Below are 16,676 nucleotides of genomic sequence, written 5' to 3'. Positions count from 1 at the left end.
GTTGTTTATCCTTTAGTACGAGTATTGTGGCTATTATTATGCGTGTTTCTTCTATTTAGTTTTGTTTACACCAATTTTGTTGTTTACCATAAAAAATTATGAATTTTTTGAGTTTATTGACGCAGTACTAAACTGTGTGTGGCTCTTATATTTTTTTCAGATTTTTATAGCAACTTCTTTTTTTGGAGGGAGGAAAGAAATATTTTTAACAAGGCATCGGACCTTACCCTAAAGATTTTCCTCAAATATAAGCCATCGAATGATTAACAGCACATATAAAATTTAAAGAGGGGCCAAGAGTTATCTCGAGATAACAAACATTTAGTAAAAATTTCCTTAAAATTAAAATATATTTTTTTAGGCATAAGGTAGGGCCACACATGGCAAGTATTTGACGAAAAAGACGTAACCACTAAAAAAATATATTTTAATTATTTTATTTATTTCAAAAACTCCCTTTACTTATGAAAATTCAAAACAAATATTTAGTTTTATTTTATTTGATTATATTTGATCTTACAAAACAATTGAAAAAGTAAACAATGTCAAACAAATTTGTGCTAAAAAAGGGGTTACGATTTTTTTGAGTAAATATTTATTATGTGTGACCTTAAGTTTAGTCTTATATAAATTTCAGGGACTTGAGTTTTCTGTGTATATTTTAAAATAAAGGGTGTATGTCATTTTCAAGGGTACATATCTGTCATTTATTCTCACTTAGTTATTCAACATTAGAGTGTAAACAAACATTTTTTGTAATTTTTTGCTTCATTTTACGAACCTTGTACCAACAATGTTTTGCTTTACTTCTTTAATTTGAAAAAAGTTCCACTGAAGCACACCGAATGTCTTCCATCGCTTTCAACTTTTTTTGTGCGGTTCAGAATTGGTGATTTTAACACAGATGAAAAAATCGCTCAGGCCAGCCAAAAATTTTTGAAGACCATGAATATTGTTGTAAAACTCAACTCAAGCTATTTTAAAACGTATGTTATGCGGCAGGATTCATCTAAAAGCAGGATACTTGGGTACTTTTTTTAAAATAATAAAACACTGTTTTTTGAAATTTGTTTTACGGTATGAAATTTAAAATAATAGTCAACTTAATGGACTTAAAATCGACTTTAAGGCTTTTGTGGTTAGGGTGGATGCTTCTGTTTTTCCGTTATGAAGACAGTAGTGTTTATCTTTTTACTTTTAAGTTGGACACATGTATATAAGGAAAATCAAAAATTTTGGAAAATCGTTGACAGTGAATTCATGTAGGTATCTTTTGAGTTTCAAAGTGAAAAAACTAAGTGACACAAATCTGTGAATCCGAAATATTATCATTTCGAAATTAAAAGTTGATAATTTAAAAACTTCTAGAGTTATTTCATTAATTTGATATCTGTACTTAGTTAGATTAAATCCAATATTAATTAAATAGTTGTGGTAACACTTTTTGGTGGAAAAAAAACCTTCGCAAACTCTTAAAGAATTGCCGTAAATTTTTAGAAAACTTATATTATATTTCTCGAAAGTTCCATTCACAGATATCTTTGCACTTGGTTATCATATCGCGTAAACTCAATTTCGTTATAAATGACACTTCCAATCGAATGGTCATTAAAAAATGTCAAAATACAAATACAAGCTAAACTAAAGAGAATTTCGAAACTCTGAAGAACTTTGAATTTTGTATGATCATGAAAAACATTTATACATGTGGACAGCAGATATAAAACTTCACAAAACTGCAAAACTATTTCTGCCTTTATTATATAAAATTGTCCACTTCATCGATTTAAAATCGACTCTATTTCTTTTGTAGTTATGCTATTTGTCATTGTTTGTTATTGAATCATTTTAAAATACTTTCTGATGGATTTATTTAAACAACAAAATTTTCATGTTCATGAACAAACTATTGTTTTCTTTCATATATTGTAGTTCTGATTAATTGCAACAAATCAGTTTGCCCAATTAAGTCTATAATAACATTTTTCATTTAAAGAAAGATAAAACTGAATTTAAGGAAATGTAAATTAAATTGTACAGCATTTTTCTAGCCAATTTTTCATCAACTTTATTAAATTAAACCGGCCAGTATGCTAGAAGAAACTAAACATCAAAAGCCTTGATAAACAAAACTTCCTTAAATAGTAATTTTTCAATTCAGCACACTTGCACACACAGACTTTAACCAAAATGCTCACACATACACCGATTCATAGAGAAAAACCTAATCAACACTTAAAATTTTGCCAAAACAATTTTAATCATTTGATCCACAAAAACAACCACAAATAAACTCTTTTTTGTGGAGAGCATCTAAGAACAACACAAACATGCAAAAACTACAAAATACACTAGTACATATACATCCAAACATACAAACACTTATGTATGTACGTATGAACATTATTCAGAGTAGTATGTGTAAAATGCATTTGAAAATAATTCTTTTCTCTCTGTAGTTGCACTTGTTTCAAAGTGATTTATCTTTTCTTTTTCACAGGCAACAAAACCTAAAAAAATCTTGATAGAATTTTCAACACTCCTACAATGTTATTATGCTACTTTAGGGTGCCCACTCATACACAAATGCAATCATACCCACACAAATTTAGACTTCTGATGCACAAGTCATGAAAATGCATAGAAAACAGTTCATGTCTCCTGCTCTAAGTCCATAGTAATCAGGCTACAAAAGCATAAATTACATTTCCTGTATATTTCCAAACATGTACTCCTCTGCTCTGCTCCATTCCTATGAATTGTGAGGAGAAAAAAAACTAAAACAGGAAATAGTATTTTCCTGACACTCTTTAGCACACACACACTCACATTTCTATAAAACAGTTGAAAATTGCATTTTCATCAAAAGAGGTACTACCTACCAACTTGTGTGCGAACAGAAAAAAACCCTACCAAAAAACAATTAAGGTCTAAAATTCTTAATTGTAGTACTCATTCAGATTTTTAGTCAACAAGACTTGATGGCCAGACTGAGAGAAAAACAAACTAAACTACAATATGCAACAGCAATGGAAATTCCAAAGATGTATGAAATCTAAACATTATTGCAACTGACATGCCATACATCTTTACGTAAACACCCCAGGGTGCTTGCGTTTTGTGTCGTTGTGTGTCGTCGTGGCTCCGGTGGGTGCTTAAAAATGTCATCCTTAGGCCTGCAGCCATTGCCGTAGAACGAGCCTTAAACTGGAGTAAAGTGTTTGTCAACGTTGCCACAATGCAGTTTAAATGTGGCATCTAGACGCGACCACTAGCAGTATGTAGCAACACATACACTCCTACATAAAACCCTACAAGTTGTTGATGACGATGATGTCGTCGCACAACAAGTGACAGTCGCAAAACCTCGAAATTGACCAAAAGTATAGTTGATTTTGGCAACGTATTTCCCACTCCTTTCCATGCTTCCCAACAACACAAAGTGATGTGAAAGATGTTCAAAATAACAAAACATTTACACATTCGTTTAAGCTAAAGAACAACTCGTAAACAACATGCAACTACTCGTTGCAGTTGCCACAAGGGTACAAGATTTAGTCAACAATTGGCAACAACAACAACAGCAGCAGCATTTTGTGACTGGGACTACATCATTTTGACATAAAACTAACTTTGTCACCATCAAGGTTATTACCACAAAAACCATGGCCACCACTCTGTTACTATCACATCAGCCACTCGTACTGCAAACATCGCCAAAGTGGTATTCCCAAATTCAATGCTTTGAGGGTCATGCAGTTAAGGAATGAGTTCCTTGCATTTTAGGTATTTTTTAAAAAAAAACTGTAGTAGAATGACAGGTCAAGCATAGTATAAATAATTTAGTTAGGGCGATATTTAACTAGTTATAAACATAGCATAAGTTACATTCGAACAAGTAAGAGAGCTATATACGGATGTGCTGAATCTTATATACTTCAAAAAAAAAAAATTAAAAATTTTTAGATAAACAAGATTTTTTTCCAAAGTTGTTTTTTAAAATTTAAAAATGTTGTTTTGTTTTTTCAATTTTTTTTAAAAGTTTAGAGAAAAAAAATTTTGGTGAAAAAGAAATTCGGGTTAAAAAATATTTTTTTCCGATTTTGACCCATTGTAGGTCCAACTTACTGTGGTCTTAAATACTTTATAGGGTCGGAAAATTATATTGTGGACCAAATATAAACAGAATGACAAACTTATATACACCGTTCTCACGAAGGTGAAGGGTATAAAAAGGTAGAGCTTGAAAGTAGATAGCAATTTCTACTAATTTCTACTGATGGAGTATATCGAGCCCTTAGCGCCAAATTATCGTAAGCGTCATTTTTTATTTTATTTAGAATATCAAAATTGTTAATAACTTCAAAATTATAGCGGGTAAGATTTTATCGTTAGTAAATGTTTACGTTTTACAGTAAACGAATTTTATCGTAAACGACACATAGTGGTTTAGAAAAAAAAGAGGGAAATAAATCTGTAACTTCTAAATATTTAGATTGGTTTGAATGAAATTTCACATGCGCAAAGAAGAAGTGTTGTCGAGTTTAAGTTCTGAACGTGAACCTCATGGGCCCACAGGGGTGCGACCAAAGGTCCTCAAAGTTGGACACCTCGGGTATGTTACATTTTTAAAACGATCCTATTTCTTCGTTTGTGTTCCGATTTATTACATATATGAAATTTTTTCATCGAGCGCTACAAAAGACCTAGTCGTAGCTATCAATTGTCTCTTATAGCTTAGGAGATATTCGCATTTGAAAATTAAATTTTATACATTTTCACCCAACCTACTCCAGTTTTTTGATAACAGCGTATCCAAATATTTTCCAATTTTAGTGTTTAAAAATAATGACTGTGTCCAAAGTTATATGCATTTGAATTTAAAAAAAAATTCAAAAAGCCGATTTTTCGCTAATTTTTTGGGAAAAAAGAAAATTTTTTCTTTTTAAGTTATCGCAAAAAATTTCTAATAGGATGTATAAGGAATTTATACTTTCTAAACGCTAAGTTTTCATAAAATATTTTAAATGAAAAAAAAAATAAAAATTTTACTTACCGAGGGGACCAGGTCCATTCAAAAAACACCTATTTTTTATGTAAAATTAAAATTTAGGGCAAAAATTCTCAAATCGCGTATTCGATATCAAAATATAGTAACCGATTTTAGATGGCCCAATATGCTTTTAATTATTTTGTAAAGGGTTCCGATATTATAGCCAAAAAACTAAAAATTTCCCTTTTTGGGATTTTTCAACACTTTTTTGGGAATTGCGGGATTGCTGATAATAAATTTCAAAATTCATTTTTATTTTTCCATTTAAAATATAAAAATTTTACATAATAGTGAAATTTCATTAAAAATTATTCATAAATAACAATTTTATTTCAATTCGAAAATTTTTGTCTATGCTAAAATTCAATACAAAACATTTTTTGTCATATTTTTCAATAAAGTATTCCATGAATTTTTAATTGTCAAAAGTTATATTTATTTTTGAAAAATAGACAAATAGCTTGAACGAAATTATATTATATCACATCATAACATTTTTAATTTTATGTAGAAATTTCAAAACAATCGAAAAAACCTTCTCCTGTAAAATTTGTGTTTTGTCGCTTATGATAATTTGGCGCTAAGGGCTCGATATTTTTGGAAAATTCGGATATTCAGTTCTAAGGTGAAGCGTATGCCTGAAAAAGTATTCTGCATCGATAGTGTAGACGGTAGTGTGCTGGACTATCAATGTGAGGGTTGCGGGAGACTCTGGGTGTATCTTAACTGAAATGGCAACACTGTTCCTGTCAACGGTAATCTGTCAGTTGACTCCTGTCACAATTTGAACAAGCTGCGTATTTTAGTTTGCGTTTAACAGCCACTGATATTAGACTTGAAAAGAAAGTGGAAAAGAGTGCATTTTATATTGTCAATAGGCATTATGTTTTGCAAATTATCACTCACACAAAGGCTAAGCTTCATAAATACTACGGGAACTCTGCACCATAAATTTCAATGGTTAAAAAAGGTTTACTGAATTTCGTTGTGGCCGTACAAGCACGAAAGTTGCTGAACCTTTTGGAAGTCCAGTTTAGATCTATACATCCAAAACAATTAAAAAAATTCACGATATGGTGTTGGCCGATCTGTAATTCAAAGTGCGATAGATTTTGGAAGCCATAGTCATCTCACATGGCTCATTTTTGAATGATCACTTGGGTGTGAGAAAGCTTACCGCAGGAAGGGTGTGGAACGCAATCGTATAACAACTTCGCAGGAGTGTTCGGCGTTGTTCAACCTCAATATGTACAAGTTTTTGCGTCGTTTCGTAACTGCGGATGGAGCATGGATCCACCACAATACACTAGAGACCAAACAGTAATCATAATAGTAATTTTCTCTTGATTAATCGGCGCTAAAGAAGGCCAAGGTGGGGGTTTTCAGCCAATAAAGTCATGACGACCGTTTTTTGGGATGCACGCGGTATAATCCATATTATCTACCTTCAAATGGGTAGAAGATTTAATGCCAACTTATTGGGTAGACCTAATGAGAATTTGAGATAAAAACGACCGCATTTGGCCAAAAAAAAAAGTTTCTTTTCACAAGTACAATATACAGTGGTGGCCAGGAATTTAAGACAAAAATTGTTTGCTAAATTCCACGTGATTGTCAATTATTTTTTCAAATATTTCCACAAATATGTATGCATGAGGACTGTTTTAACACACAAGTGTGTTTTATTCGACTGTGTCAATTCATACATATTCACCATGAACACATAAACTTTTTCTACAACTTGACCAAATTTTTTTTTTTTAAATAAACATATTTTCTCACATTTATATCATTATATTTTTATTATTATAAAATATTCGAACCAAATTTCGTATTTTTAGTTCCATTAGTTTCGGTCATATCATGTTATTAACAGCGGATGTTCGCTGAGGTGGGTCAACGTATTTCCACATATCTTTGTCCATATATGTTTTACCGATTTTTCCAAACATTTTTCAGAAACTAGAAACATTAATAATAAATTTCATACCCTTAGAGGTCCTTTTATTTTGGCTCTATCGCACTTAAAATTCAGTTGATGAAAAAAATTCAAGTATTTGTCTTAAATTGGTGGCCACCACTGTAAGTGTGCAAACATGTTCATTCACATTAAGCTACAAATTGCTCCCTCATCTATATTATTCTCCTGACTTAGCCCCGAGTGACTATTTCCTGTTTACAAACCTGAAGAAATTATTTTGTGAAAAGCGGTTGGACTCCAATTATGAAATCATCTCACAAACATTTATTTCCATCACATCTATAAATCTTATTTTTATACCTTTCACCTTCGTGAGAAGGGTATATATAAGTTTGTCATTCCGTTTGTAATTTCTACATTTTTCATTTCCGACCCTATAAAGTATACATATTCTGGATCCTTATAGATAGCGGAGTCGATTAAGCCATGTTCGTCTGTCTGTCTGTCTGTCTGTCTGTTGAAATCAATTTTCTGAAGACCCCAGATATCTTCAGGATCCAAATCTTCAATAATTCTGTCAGACATGCTTTCGAGAAGTTTGCTATTTAAAATCAGCAAAATCGGTCCATAAATAACGGAGATATGAGCAAAAAACCGGGACAACCTCGATTTTTGACCTATTTTTGATCTATATCTGGATTACTAAGTCATTAATATAGACAATATGGATATCTAATGATAGATATTTCAAAGTCCATTGCAACGATGTAGATAAGGCTATAAGTTGGACCTACAATGGGTCAAAATCGGGAAAAATATTTTTTAACCCGAATTTTTTTCCAAAAAAAAAAATTTAAAAACTAAAAAAAAAAATCTTAAAAAAATTTGGAAAAACAAATTTTGAAAAATATTTAAAAAAATTTATTTTAAAGTATAATTTGGTGAAGGGTATATAAGATTCGGCACAGCCGAATATAGCTCTCTTACTTTTTTTTGAAGGGTTTCAAAAATTTTAGAAACGTAGGACAAAGTGTATGAAGGAGACTATGTTGAGAAATAAAATTATTTTTTATCCAATTTTGTTATGAATTATTAACGGATCCTCACTAAAATTAGTAGAAAAACTTGGCTGTGTCCAACTACATCATGATATTAATTATTATAAGACAATTGCGAAAGTTCGAGTCATAGTTTCAGAGTACTTAGAACTAATTTGTGCAAAATCAGAATTGCTGCATAATCTGACTGCATATTTATGACTGCTCAAACAGTATTCCGGGGGTCATTTGTATGGGCTAGGTGAAATCGTAGACCGATAGTGCTCATATTTAATACCAAACAAGCATTACCAACATAGGGCTACACACCGTCTAGCAAATGAGTAAACACCGGTGATTTTTTTAAGATCATGAAAATCATTATAGTCAGACTTAAATCTTTTTTTTTGTCCAATCTATAGAAAACTGAAAATTTGAAATTTTAATCGATGGATAGATGTTAGGATTTTCATTATCTTAAAAAAAAATCAAATAATTTGTGGTGTTTACTCAATTTTGAGGCTGTGTGTATTTCCTTTCGTTTGAGCCCTATCGTGTTTCCAGCAGACAGACAGACGGACGGACAAAGCTAGAGGTGCCCGATAGACTAGATGATAGTGCACTGGACTATCAATGTGATGGTTGCAGATTCGATTCCCGCCATAGACTCTGGGTGTATATGCAGACAAGCAAAAAAAATATTTGGTGAAATTCTACTTCCACAAAGTGGGTCAAAAGATCAATTGAAATATTACTTTTGTCCTAGATGTCTACTAACACAAAAATTTTAAACTCAATTGTTTCGAAATGGCAAAAAAATTATACACTATTGTTATATTAAAGGTGGCGATATACACTAATGTGGTCTTGCGACAAATATTTTTATGTGTTCTAAACGGAATGACAAAATCAATATACCTCCATCTAATGGTTAATGGTTGATATAAAAATGCAATTTTTATGAAATCATTCTTTCAAAATCATCAACATCTAGCACATTTCACTTAATATCGAGATCTCCCCAAAAAAAAAATTAAGTCAAACAGAAACTACTTTAACGCACATAAGTCACACAGCAGCAACAACAAGGACATTAAATGAATGAATGCAACTCCCCGAACCAACCAGATGTTGATACAGCAAAGAATTCGAGAAGAGAAAAGAAACTGAAAAATCTATAGTGTGTAGATTGCATTTTACGGAAATGTATTTAAACGTAAGAAATACTACAATTACCATAATTTAATATGGCAATTTAAGGTTGTTGCAACTGCAACTCATGCAGTCATCATCATCATCATTGTCCACAGTCATGCTGGACTAGATGCAGTTACAGTTGCAGTTGAAGCTCTGCAGGTTGCATTTATTGTACAGATTTGCTTCATTCTCTTAAACAATTTTGTAAGGAAGAAAATTTTGGTAGTCAACAGTATTGTTTAACTTAAATCTTTTGATTTTTCATTTCTGGGGACAATATTGTTGCATGACTTTTAATGCAGTAGATGTTCGTTTGAGGTTATGGAAGGCAAACAGTTTTGGTTTTTTTTTTTTTGTTGTTTTTGTTGGTCTTGAGTGAATTTTTCTGGTAACCCATAATTGTGTTTGAGGATTTGTGTTGTTGTGTTGTTTGTTGAGATTTGTGTGTTGTTAAGGAATTGGGCTGGAATTAGTAGGAGTTTCCGTATTTGAACCAAGGCTTTAAATCTTCAAATAAAACGTTTACAAACTTTTTAAGATCAATATTCAGATGTTGTGTTTGTCTGTATTTACATCCAATAATTTAAGCAAATTTATTTAAAAATGTTCAAACTTTTTTTAAAATTTAAAATCGATTTTCAACCTTTTCTTACATCCACCCGCTTTTTAAATAAAGGTCAAAAATTTTAATAATATTTGAAATTCCTTTATGCCAGACTCTGATAAATAACCAAATATTAAAACCTTTTTTTAATTTTATTTTACCAATTTACTAAAGAACTCTAATACATACATGTAAAAAAAAGTATAAAAAATTAACAACACATGTGGTATGTTCTGCTATACATTTAGGTACATAAGTCTGTAAAAAGAACAAATAAAATAAAAAAAACTTTAGACAGCAATAAATGAAGTAAAACACAAAAAAAGAACTACCAACCAAAGTCCAATTAAAACTTAACTACATCACAAAAAAATGTTACAAACAACAAAAAAAAAAAAAGAACAATACATGTCCACGAACTCCTTAAAAAACAGTATAACGAACATACAAAAAAAAACTAATGGCATTTAGAAAAAAATTTTCCAAAAAATAAACTAAAATTTCGTTAAACCTTTATGTGCCCCCAGAAAAATGCCAACATTGTAAATTGAAACCACTTCCGTTGAAATAGAAAAAACGACAAAAAAACATCAGCCATTTGGTTTATCCTTCAAAAATGTTGTTCACTAAGGATTCTAACGATGAAAGTCACAAAACCATGAATTTTGATTTAACAAAATACTCATTTTGTTAACTCTTTTGGTTAGCACAACCAGGCCAAAGACAACAAAAAATATATATGGAAACCGTAAAATCAAGGTGACAAACCGCGTTTTTTTCGTCTGCCACTCCTGCTTTTACGAAATTTCTGTTACCATCATCATCGTCATCATGGTTTATATTGGTATTAAACCGTTGTATTTTAATACTTTTTAGCGATTGCCATGTCAGAGACAAGCTGTCGAATAAATAAAGTATTACAAGCACCTTCTTCTGAACTCATTGGCATTATAGAAAAAATGTGAAAAAAAATTAAATGAAAAGAAGGGACAGATGGATGGACGATATGTTTGTGAAAGGTAAAAGTAATTTCATTTCCACGACATATATTTTATGTTGCTACTTTGGTTAAAAGATTAAAATAACTCCTCTTAGTTCTCTCTATCTCAGTTACATGGGAGTGGCTTTTAAACTATTTATAAAATTGGGACTAGACCTTGACTCCCTTTCAAGGAATATTGATTTATGAGAATGTCCGGTAGATTGTATTATCAGCTGCTATTTGATAGCTCAATACTACAAGTTCAATCTTGTACTCTTCCACTAGTACCTAGTCTTGAGCTAACAATATAATCTGTGACAAGTAATGTTGTATTTATTAACGAAGTTCAATTATTGTTGAAGTTATATATAATTGACGGGTAGCTTAAAAGCGGACCACAGAGAGTTCTATATACTGATCTTTAGTGAGTGTGTTCATATCCACATCAGCTTCCCAGACGTGCTATAATATTGTCAACAATTTCATTACCTTCTATATTATTGTATCTAGCACTGCACAGTGGTTTCCCTTATATGAACAAGCGGTCAATAATCAACATCTCCAAAACTAAAAAAGCTTTGTCACCTCATAGCATGCCCGAAGAACTTAAAGTTTGCAAATTTTTAAGAAAAAATATTAACAACTGTAACCACAGTAGCCCTTTGATCTTTCAAGGGTTAATTGGCTTTTAGATTGTTTTTATAAATTTTTGAAATAAAATATTTCAGTATGAAAATTCGTTTGTTTTAAACAATTTAAGTAAATTTTTATTCCATTTTAATTCATTGAATTATACACTGAAAAAAAAACTAAATTAAAAAGTTATACAAAGTTATATAATGCAATATGAGGTATTACTAAGTAATATAAGGTAGTAAGGTAAAATAAGACATTAATATACATATATACATATATACACATAATATACATATATACACATTAATATACATATAAATTTGATTAATATTTGATATATATATCAAATATTAATCAAATTTAAAACTCCTTGACTTAAACTACTTGTTTTCTTTGTTGGTAAGTTTGTCCTCCAGAAATAAATGGATCTGAACTTAAAACAGGCTATTTAAAAGTTCTGTATTTGTAGCATTGCACGAAATTATTTGGGTATGTTGCAATCTAAACTGTTTTATATGCTTATTTTTCGCTTCAGCTGCTTCCTCCGATAATTCACCTATTGACACTACTACATGCTTGCTTACCTCAGCTCCATGGATCAGATTTTTATGTACCGATGCAAAAATAAGACGGTGCACAGAGGGATTATGGTGTCAAAAAGTCAATTTTTCAAACACTTAATTTCAACAATCAAATGATGCAATTATGTAGAGAAATGTTTATAGATGAAATGTACACTTATAGTTTTAAGAAAAAATTTATTTTGTTTTTAGAAAATTGAACTAAAGTCCATGCAAGGGTGTTAGCAAAAATTTACTTATATTTTCACGCAATTCAGTGTTATAATTTTCCTAATAATACCATTTACCTTTAACATATTTGAAAAATATAACATTTCAACATCAATAAAAAAAATTAAGGGGAAACCATAAACTGTTAAGAAGATATGCCCAAATCTATAAGACTCTAATTATTATTGTATTTTTGATTTTCCATGGAGAAAAAAGAGAAAAAAAGTGGGGCTACACATATCCCCCAAGCTCTTTTTTTAATAAAATGAAAGGTGGGAGTGTCTTGTTTCGATTAAAAAAAAGAATAGTTTTCGGAACAGGATGAAAACTTAACATTTTTTGTCGAATAATAAACGAAATATCCAAAAAATTCTTATCTATGTATGGGCGTGACCGATTTTATTCAAACTCGACATGCGTTCCTTTTTGGTTTCAATAAATGCATGTACCAAATTTCTAGACTTTTGCTTGGATATAAACAATTTTATGCGAAAAAATCAATTTGGATTGTATGGGCAGTGGGCGTGGACTTTTTTGATAAAATTTAATTTTTTTTTAATTTAGTTCATATAATTCTCGGTGCCAAATTTCAATGCTCTACGACCACCCCTTATAATTTTTGCTCAAAAATGTTTTGCATTTGGATTGCATGGGCGGTATGCGGTGGGCATGGCCGATTTTAATAAAACTTAGCATACGTTCTTCTTTTGTTTCAGAAAATATATGTACCAAATTTCTAGACTTTTACTTGAATAGGAACATTTTTATGCGAACAAATCTATTTGGATTGTATGGGCAGTAGGGGTTGGGCGTTGTCGATTTTGATAAAATTTTATTTGTTTCTTAGTTTGGTCCATATAATTATCTGTGCCAAATTTCAGCGCTCTACAACCACTCCTTATAATTTTTGCAAAAAAATGTATGAAGCCATCCCTCTGTGGGGCGGGTTATTATATTACAGATTACACGCCCATCCGCAAATTTCCGTAACTAACTTCAGCACTTTTATTATTTTAAGAATCAGATTAATACAATGAAAAAGAAACCTATGGGGGAATCTTGGGGGAACACAACTAAAACTTTAAGTAAACATAATGAAGTTTTACAAAAAAGTAACAAACATATAGGTTAACTAAAACATTAATTTCACAAGAATTACAACACAAGTTAGTTTTTATTATTTTCTAAAGATAAAATAAATACCTTTAACTTCAAAATTCATTGAAAATAATTTAATTTTGTATACTACAGCAATTGCAAGACTGTTTTGAAGTGCACTTTTGCTTTGAATTATTCTTCCAGCGTTCAGCAGCGCTTTGCAAATGAATATTTGCTCATGCTTTCAATTTTATTTTTAAAAAGTCCCGTTAGATTTCCAGTAAATACCGGTTTGCCATTAAAAAGATTGGATATTTAAGAGAAAATTTTTTTGCATTTTGTCTAAATATTTTGTGATCATTTTATTTATTTTTGGCCTATGGGCGGAATCACTGTGCACTGATGCAAAGCATGTTGTTCGTTGAGAATCTGTAGCCCTCTTCCATAATCTAATATTCCTGTTACATTGACGACTGAAGCTTCAAACCTGATTCGATGCGTGTTGTTCGTTGAGAATCTGTAGCTCTCTGTCATAATCCAATATTCCTGTTACATTGACGGCTGAATGCTTTAAACCTTCTCCTTAAATATTATATTTATTGTGTATGGAAGCATTTTTATATGTGTTCTATATCTGAACTGAAGAGGTATGGAGCTGTATCTAGTTATCCTGGTCCAGATACGAATATATGTGTTTCTTTTGTTACCCCGATGTCTTACTTCAAAAGGAGCGAAACAAAGTAATGTGAAATTATCAGTATTAAAATCATCACTTCTGAACCGCAAAAATCATCTCCCATTTTAAAGTCATTAACCCACTTAGAATGGTTTAAATAATATCCGAGAATGTTAAGAATATTTTTAGTAGCTACAATGCGGAGCAGGGGGAAATTTCAATAAGAAACTCTTGAGTTAAGAATTTGGTCCCCAAATCAATCTCAAGGTTTCACAATAATATCACGTCTAAATCATATGCTTCAATTATATCTACAGAAATTACCATTTTTCTTACTTAATATTTTAACATTTTTTCGAATTTATCTTGTTTTCACAAAAGCATTTAATATTTAGTGATGCTATTTGACACAAAAACGAAAACAAAAACTTGGAGTCTTAATAAAAACAAAAACGAAAAACAGACTTAGCTAAAAATTTAAAGGATTTATGGTAAACAAACAAAATTTGTTTCTTTTTTTTCTAGTACAAAGTATTTAATGGAAATTGAAATTTTTTCTTTAGGTTTTTTGTAAAACTGTTGGCCAAAAGTCAAACCAACAAATGTGGCCAACACGACTTTTTTTTCTAATGGGTTTGGGATTTAAAAAAATAACAAAAGCAACAACACAAATTAGTAAAGCTACAAAAAAAATTAAAAAAAAAATAATTTTTGAATATAAACTTATTCTCTTTGCAGATGGCTTTGTAAACTAAAAGGAAAATTATTTGTTAAAAAAAACTACAGCCAGCAAAACTAAAACAAACTAATTAAAAAAACAAAAATATAAAACTTTTTCATACACAAATTGGCGGAGAAAAAATTCTACAAAAATTGTGCGCTTTAAACAAGTTGTTGTAGGCAATTACGGCCACACCCATCACTACACAACGCCCCCTCAAACAACAGCTGCAGCAGTAGCAACAACAACGAGCCATACCACAACAAACAACACCAAAATGCATCTCACAACCACAACAACAAATGGCACGGCCAATACCAACAATACGGCCACAGCCAATAATAACAACAACAATAGCCAGAACAATAACAACAACAGTTCGTCAAATACAAATGCCAACAACAACAATTCATCAAATGGCAACAACAACAACAGCACAGAACAAAATACTCCGCCCACAGCAGCACAACTACTCAATGAGGCCTACACCAAAATGACTTCGGACATTTTGGCCGAACGCACACTCGGTGATTTTCTCACCGAACATCCGGGCGAACTGATACGCACCAGTAGTCCGCTGTTCGTTTGCACCGTATTGCCGCCACACTGGCGTTCGAATAAAACGCTGCCGGTGGCATTTAAGGTTGTCTCATTGGGCGACATCATGGACGGTACAATGGTGACGGTGCGAGCGGGCAACGATGAGAACTATTGTGCTGAGTTGAGAAATTCGACGGCAGTGATGAAGAATCAAGTGGCGAAATTCAACGATTTACGTTTTGTGGGACGCAGTGGTAGAGGTAAGTGTATGTGAAATATTTTTGATGTACTAGATAATTTGACTATTTTTATATTGTATTTATTAGGGAAATTTATTCAAAATAAGTTTATTTTAAAAGAAAATGTGTATGAAATGTATAAGAAAAATGCTTTTTTAAAACTTTATATTTTTCTTCAATATTTAAATTTATAACAGTGTTCTAAATTACATTCCAATAACAAATAAAACAATTTTGTTGCAGTGATCTCCAAATAATGCAGATATGAATTATATAGGATTCCGCCTATACAAGTCACCATTTCCTCCAGTGCAAAAAACCACAGTCTTTAAATATTAACAAGGGCAACAAAATCGAAAAAATTTTAAAGGCTTTTTAAACCACTACTTAATTTTGATGTATTATGGGTCCAGTAGTACAAATTTGTTCCAAATTTTTTTTTCTAAAATTGTGAATTTTTTTAGACGTTTCGCCACATAATTTATGATAACTCAAAAAGGGTTAGTCCGAAATTATTTAATCTTTAATCTGTTTATATATTGCATTTCGGAGTTATAATAACAAATATAAGCAAAAAATATATTTTTTACGTGATAATAGCAAACTTTGTGTTTTTTTTGGCAAATCGAAAACGGCAAATCGAAAACAGCGTGGTTTAGAAACTTTTTTTTTTAAATAATTCGGTATCTTGGGAACTATTGGAGATATTGTTACGAAATTTCACATGGTATGAGCTGAGGTGTTTTCGAGTAGATCTACGTTTGTTCAGCTTGCTTGGGCCAATGGGGGCCAATGCGTAGAGCTGAAATTAGTTGAAGAGTTATTCAGGTTTATTGATTTATTTTTTTAATTTTGATCGATCTTTTTATGGTTTTTTAGATATTGCGGGCCTACGGAGGGTCAAAATTTATTTTTAAAATATCAGCTATATTGTTGATAAAATTTTAAATAAAATAAAAACAACTTTCTAACAGTTTTTTTCGTAATTGAAAACACATTTTTGTTATTTTTTGTGTTTCAATTTCGAAAATTATCTATTCAATAATTTTTGTATTTGAAATTCAACCAATAACGAAAATTGTATATTCAATTGTCAAAATAATCAAATTCAAAACTCAAAATTCAATAGAAAATATCAAGAAATTTTGTTTTTGAGCAAATGAAAACTTGATTTAATTATG

General features: G+C 31.1%; 1 protein-coding gene across 2 annotated transcripts in view; it reads left to right on the top strand.

Moving 5' to 3' along the window:
- The first annotated feature begins 14,764 nt into the window (after positions 1–14,764).
- The window catches only part of RunxA (Runt related A), a 54,414-nt gene continuing 52,502 nt past the window's right edge, over positions 14,765–16,676 (top strand). For both annotated transcript variants that reach the window (XM_065508310.1, XM_065508309.1), the window contains exon 1: positions 14,765–15,516. In XM_065508310.1, the coding sequence (XP_065364382.1) occupies positions 14,994–15,516 (523 nt within the window). In that variant the 5' untranslated portion in view covers positions 14,765–14,993. The remainder of the gene's footprint in view (positions 15,517–16,676) is intronic.

Source organism: Calliphora vicina, chromosome 4 (assembly GCF_958450345.1).
Source record: "Calliphora vicina chromosome 4, idCalVici1.1, whole genome shotgun sequence".
NCBI lineage: Eukaryota > Metazoa > Arthropoda > Insecta > Diptera > Calliphoridae > Calliphora > Calliphora vicina.
This window is presented reverse-complemented; position numbering and strand designations above follow the sequence as displayed.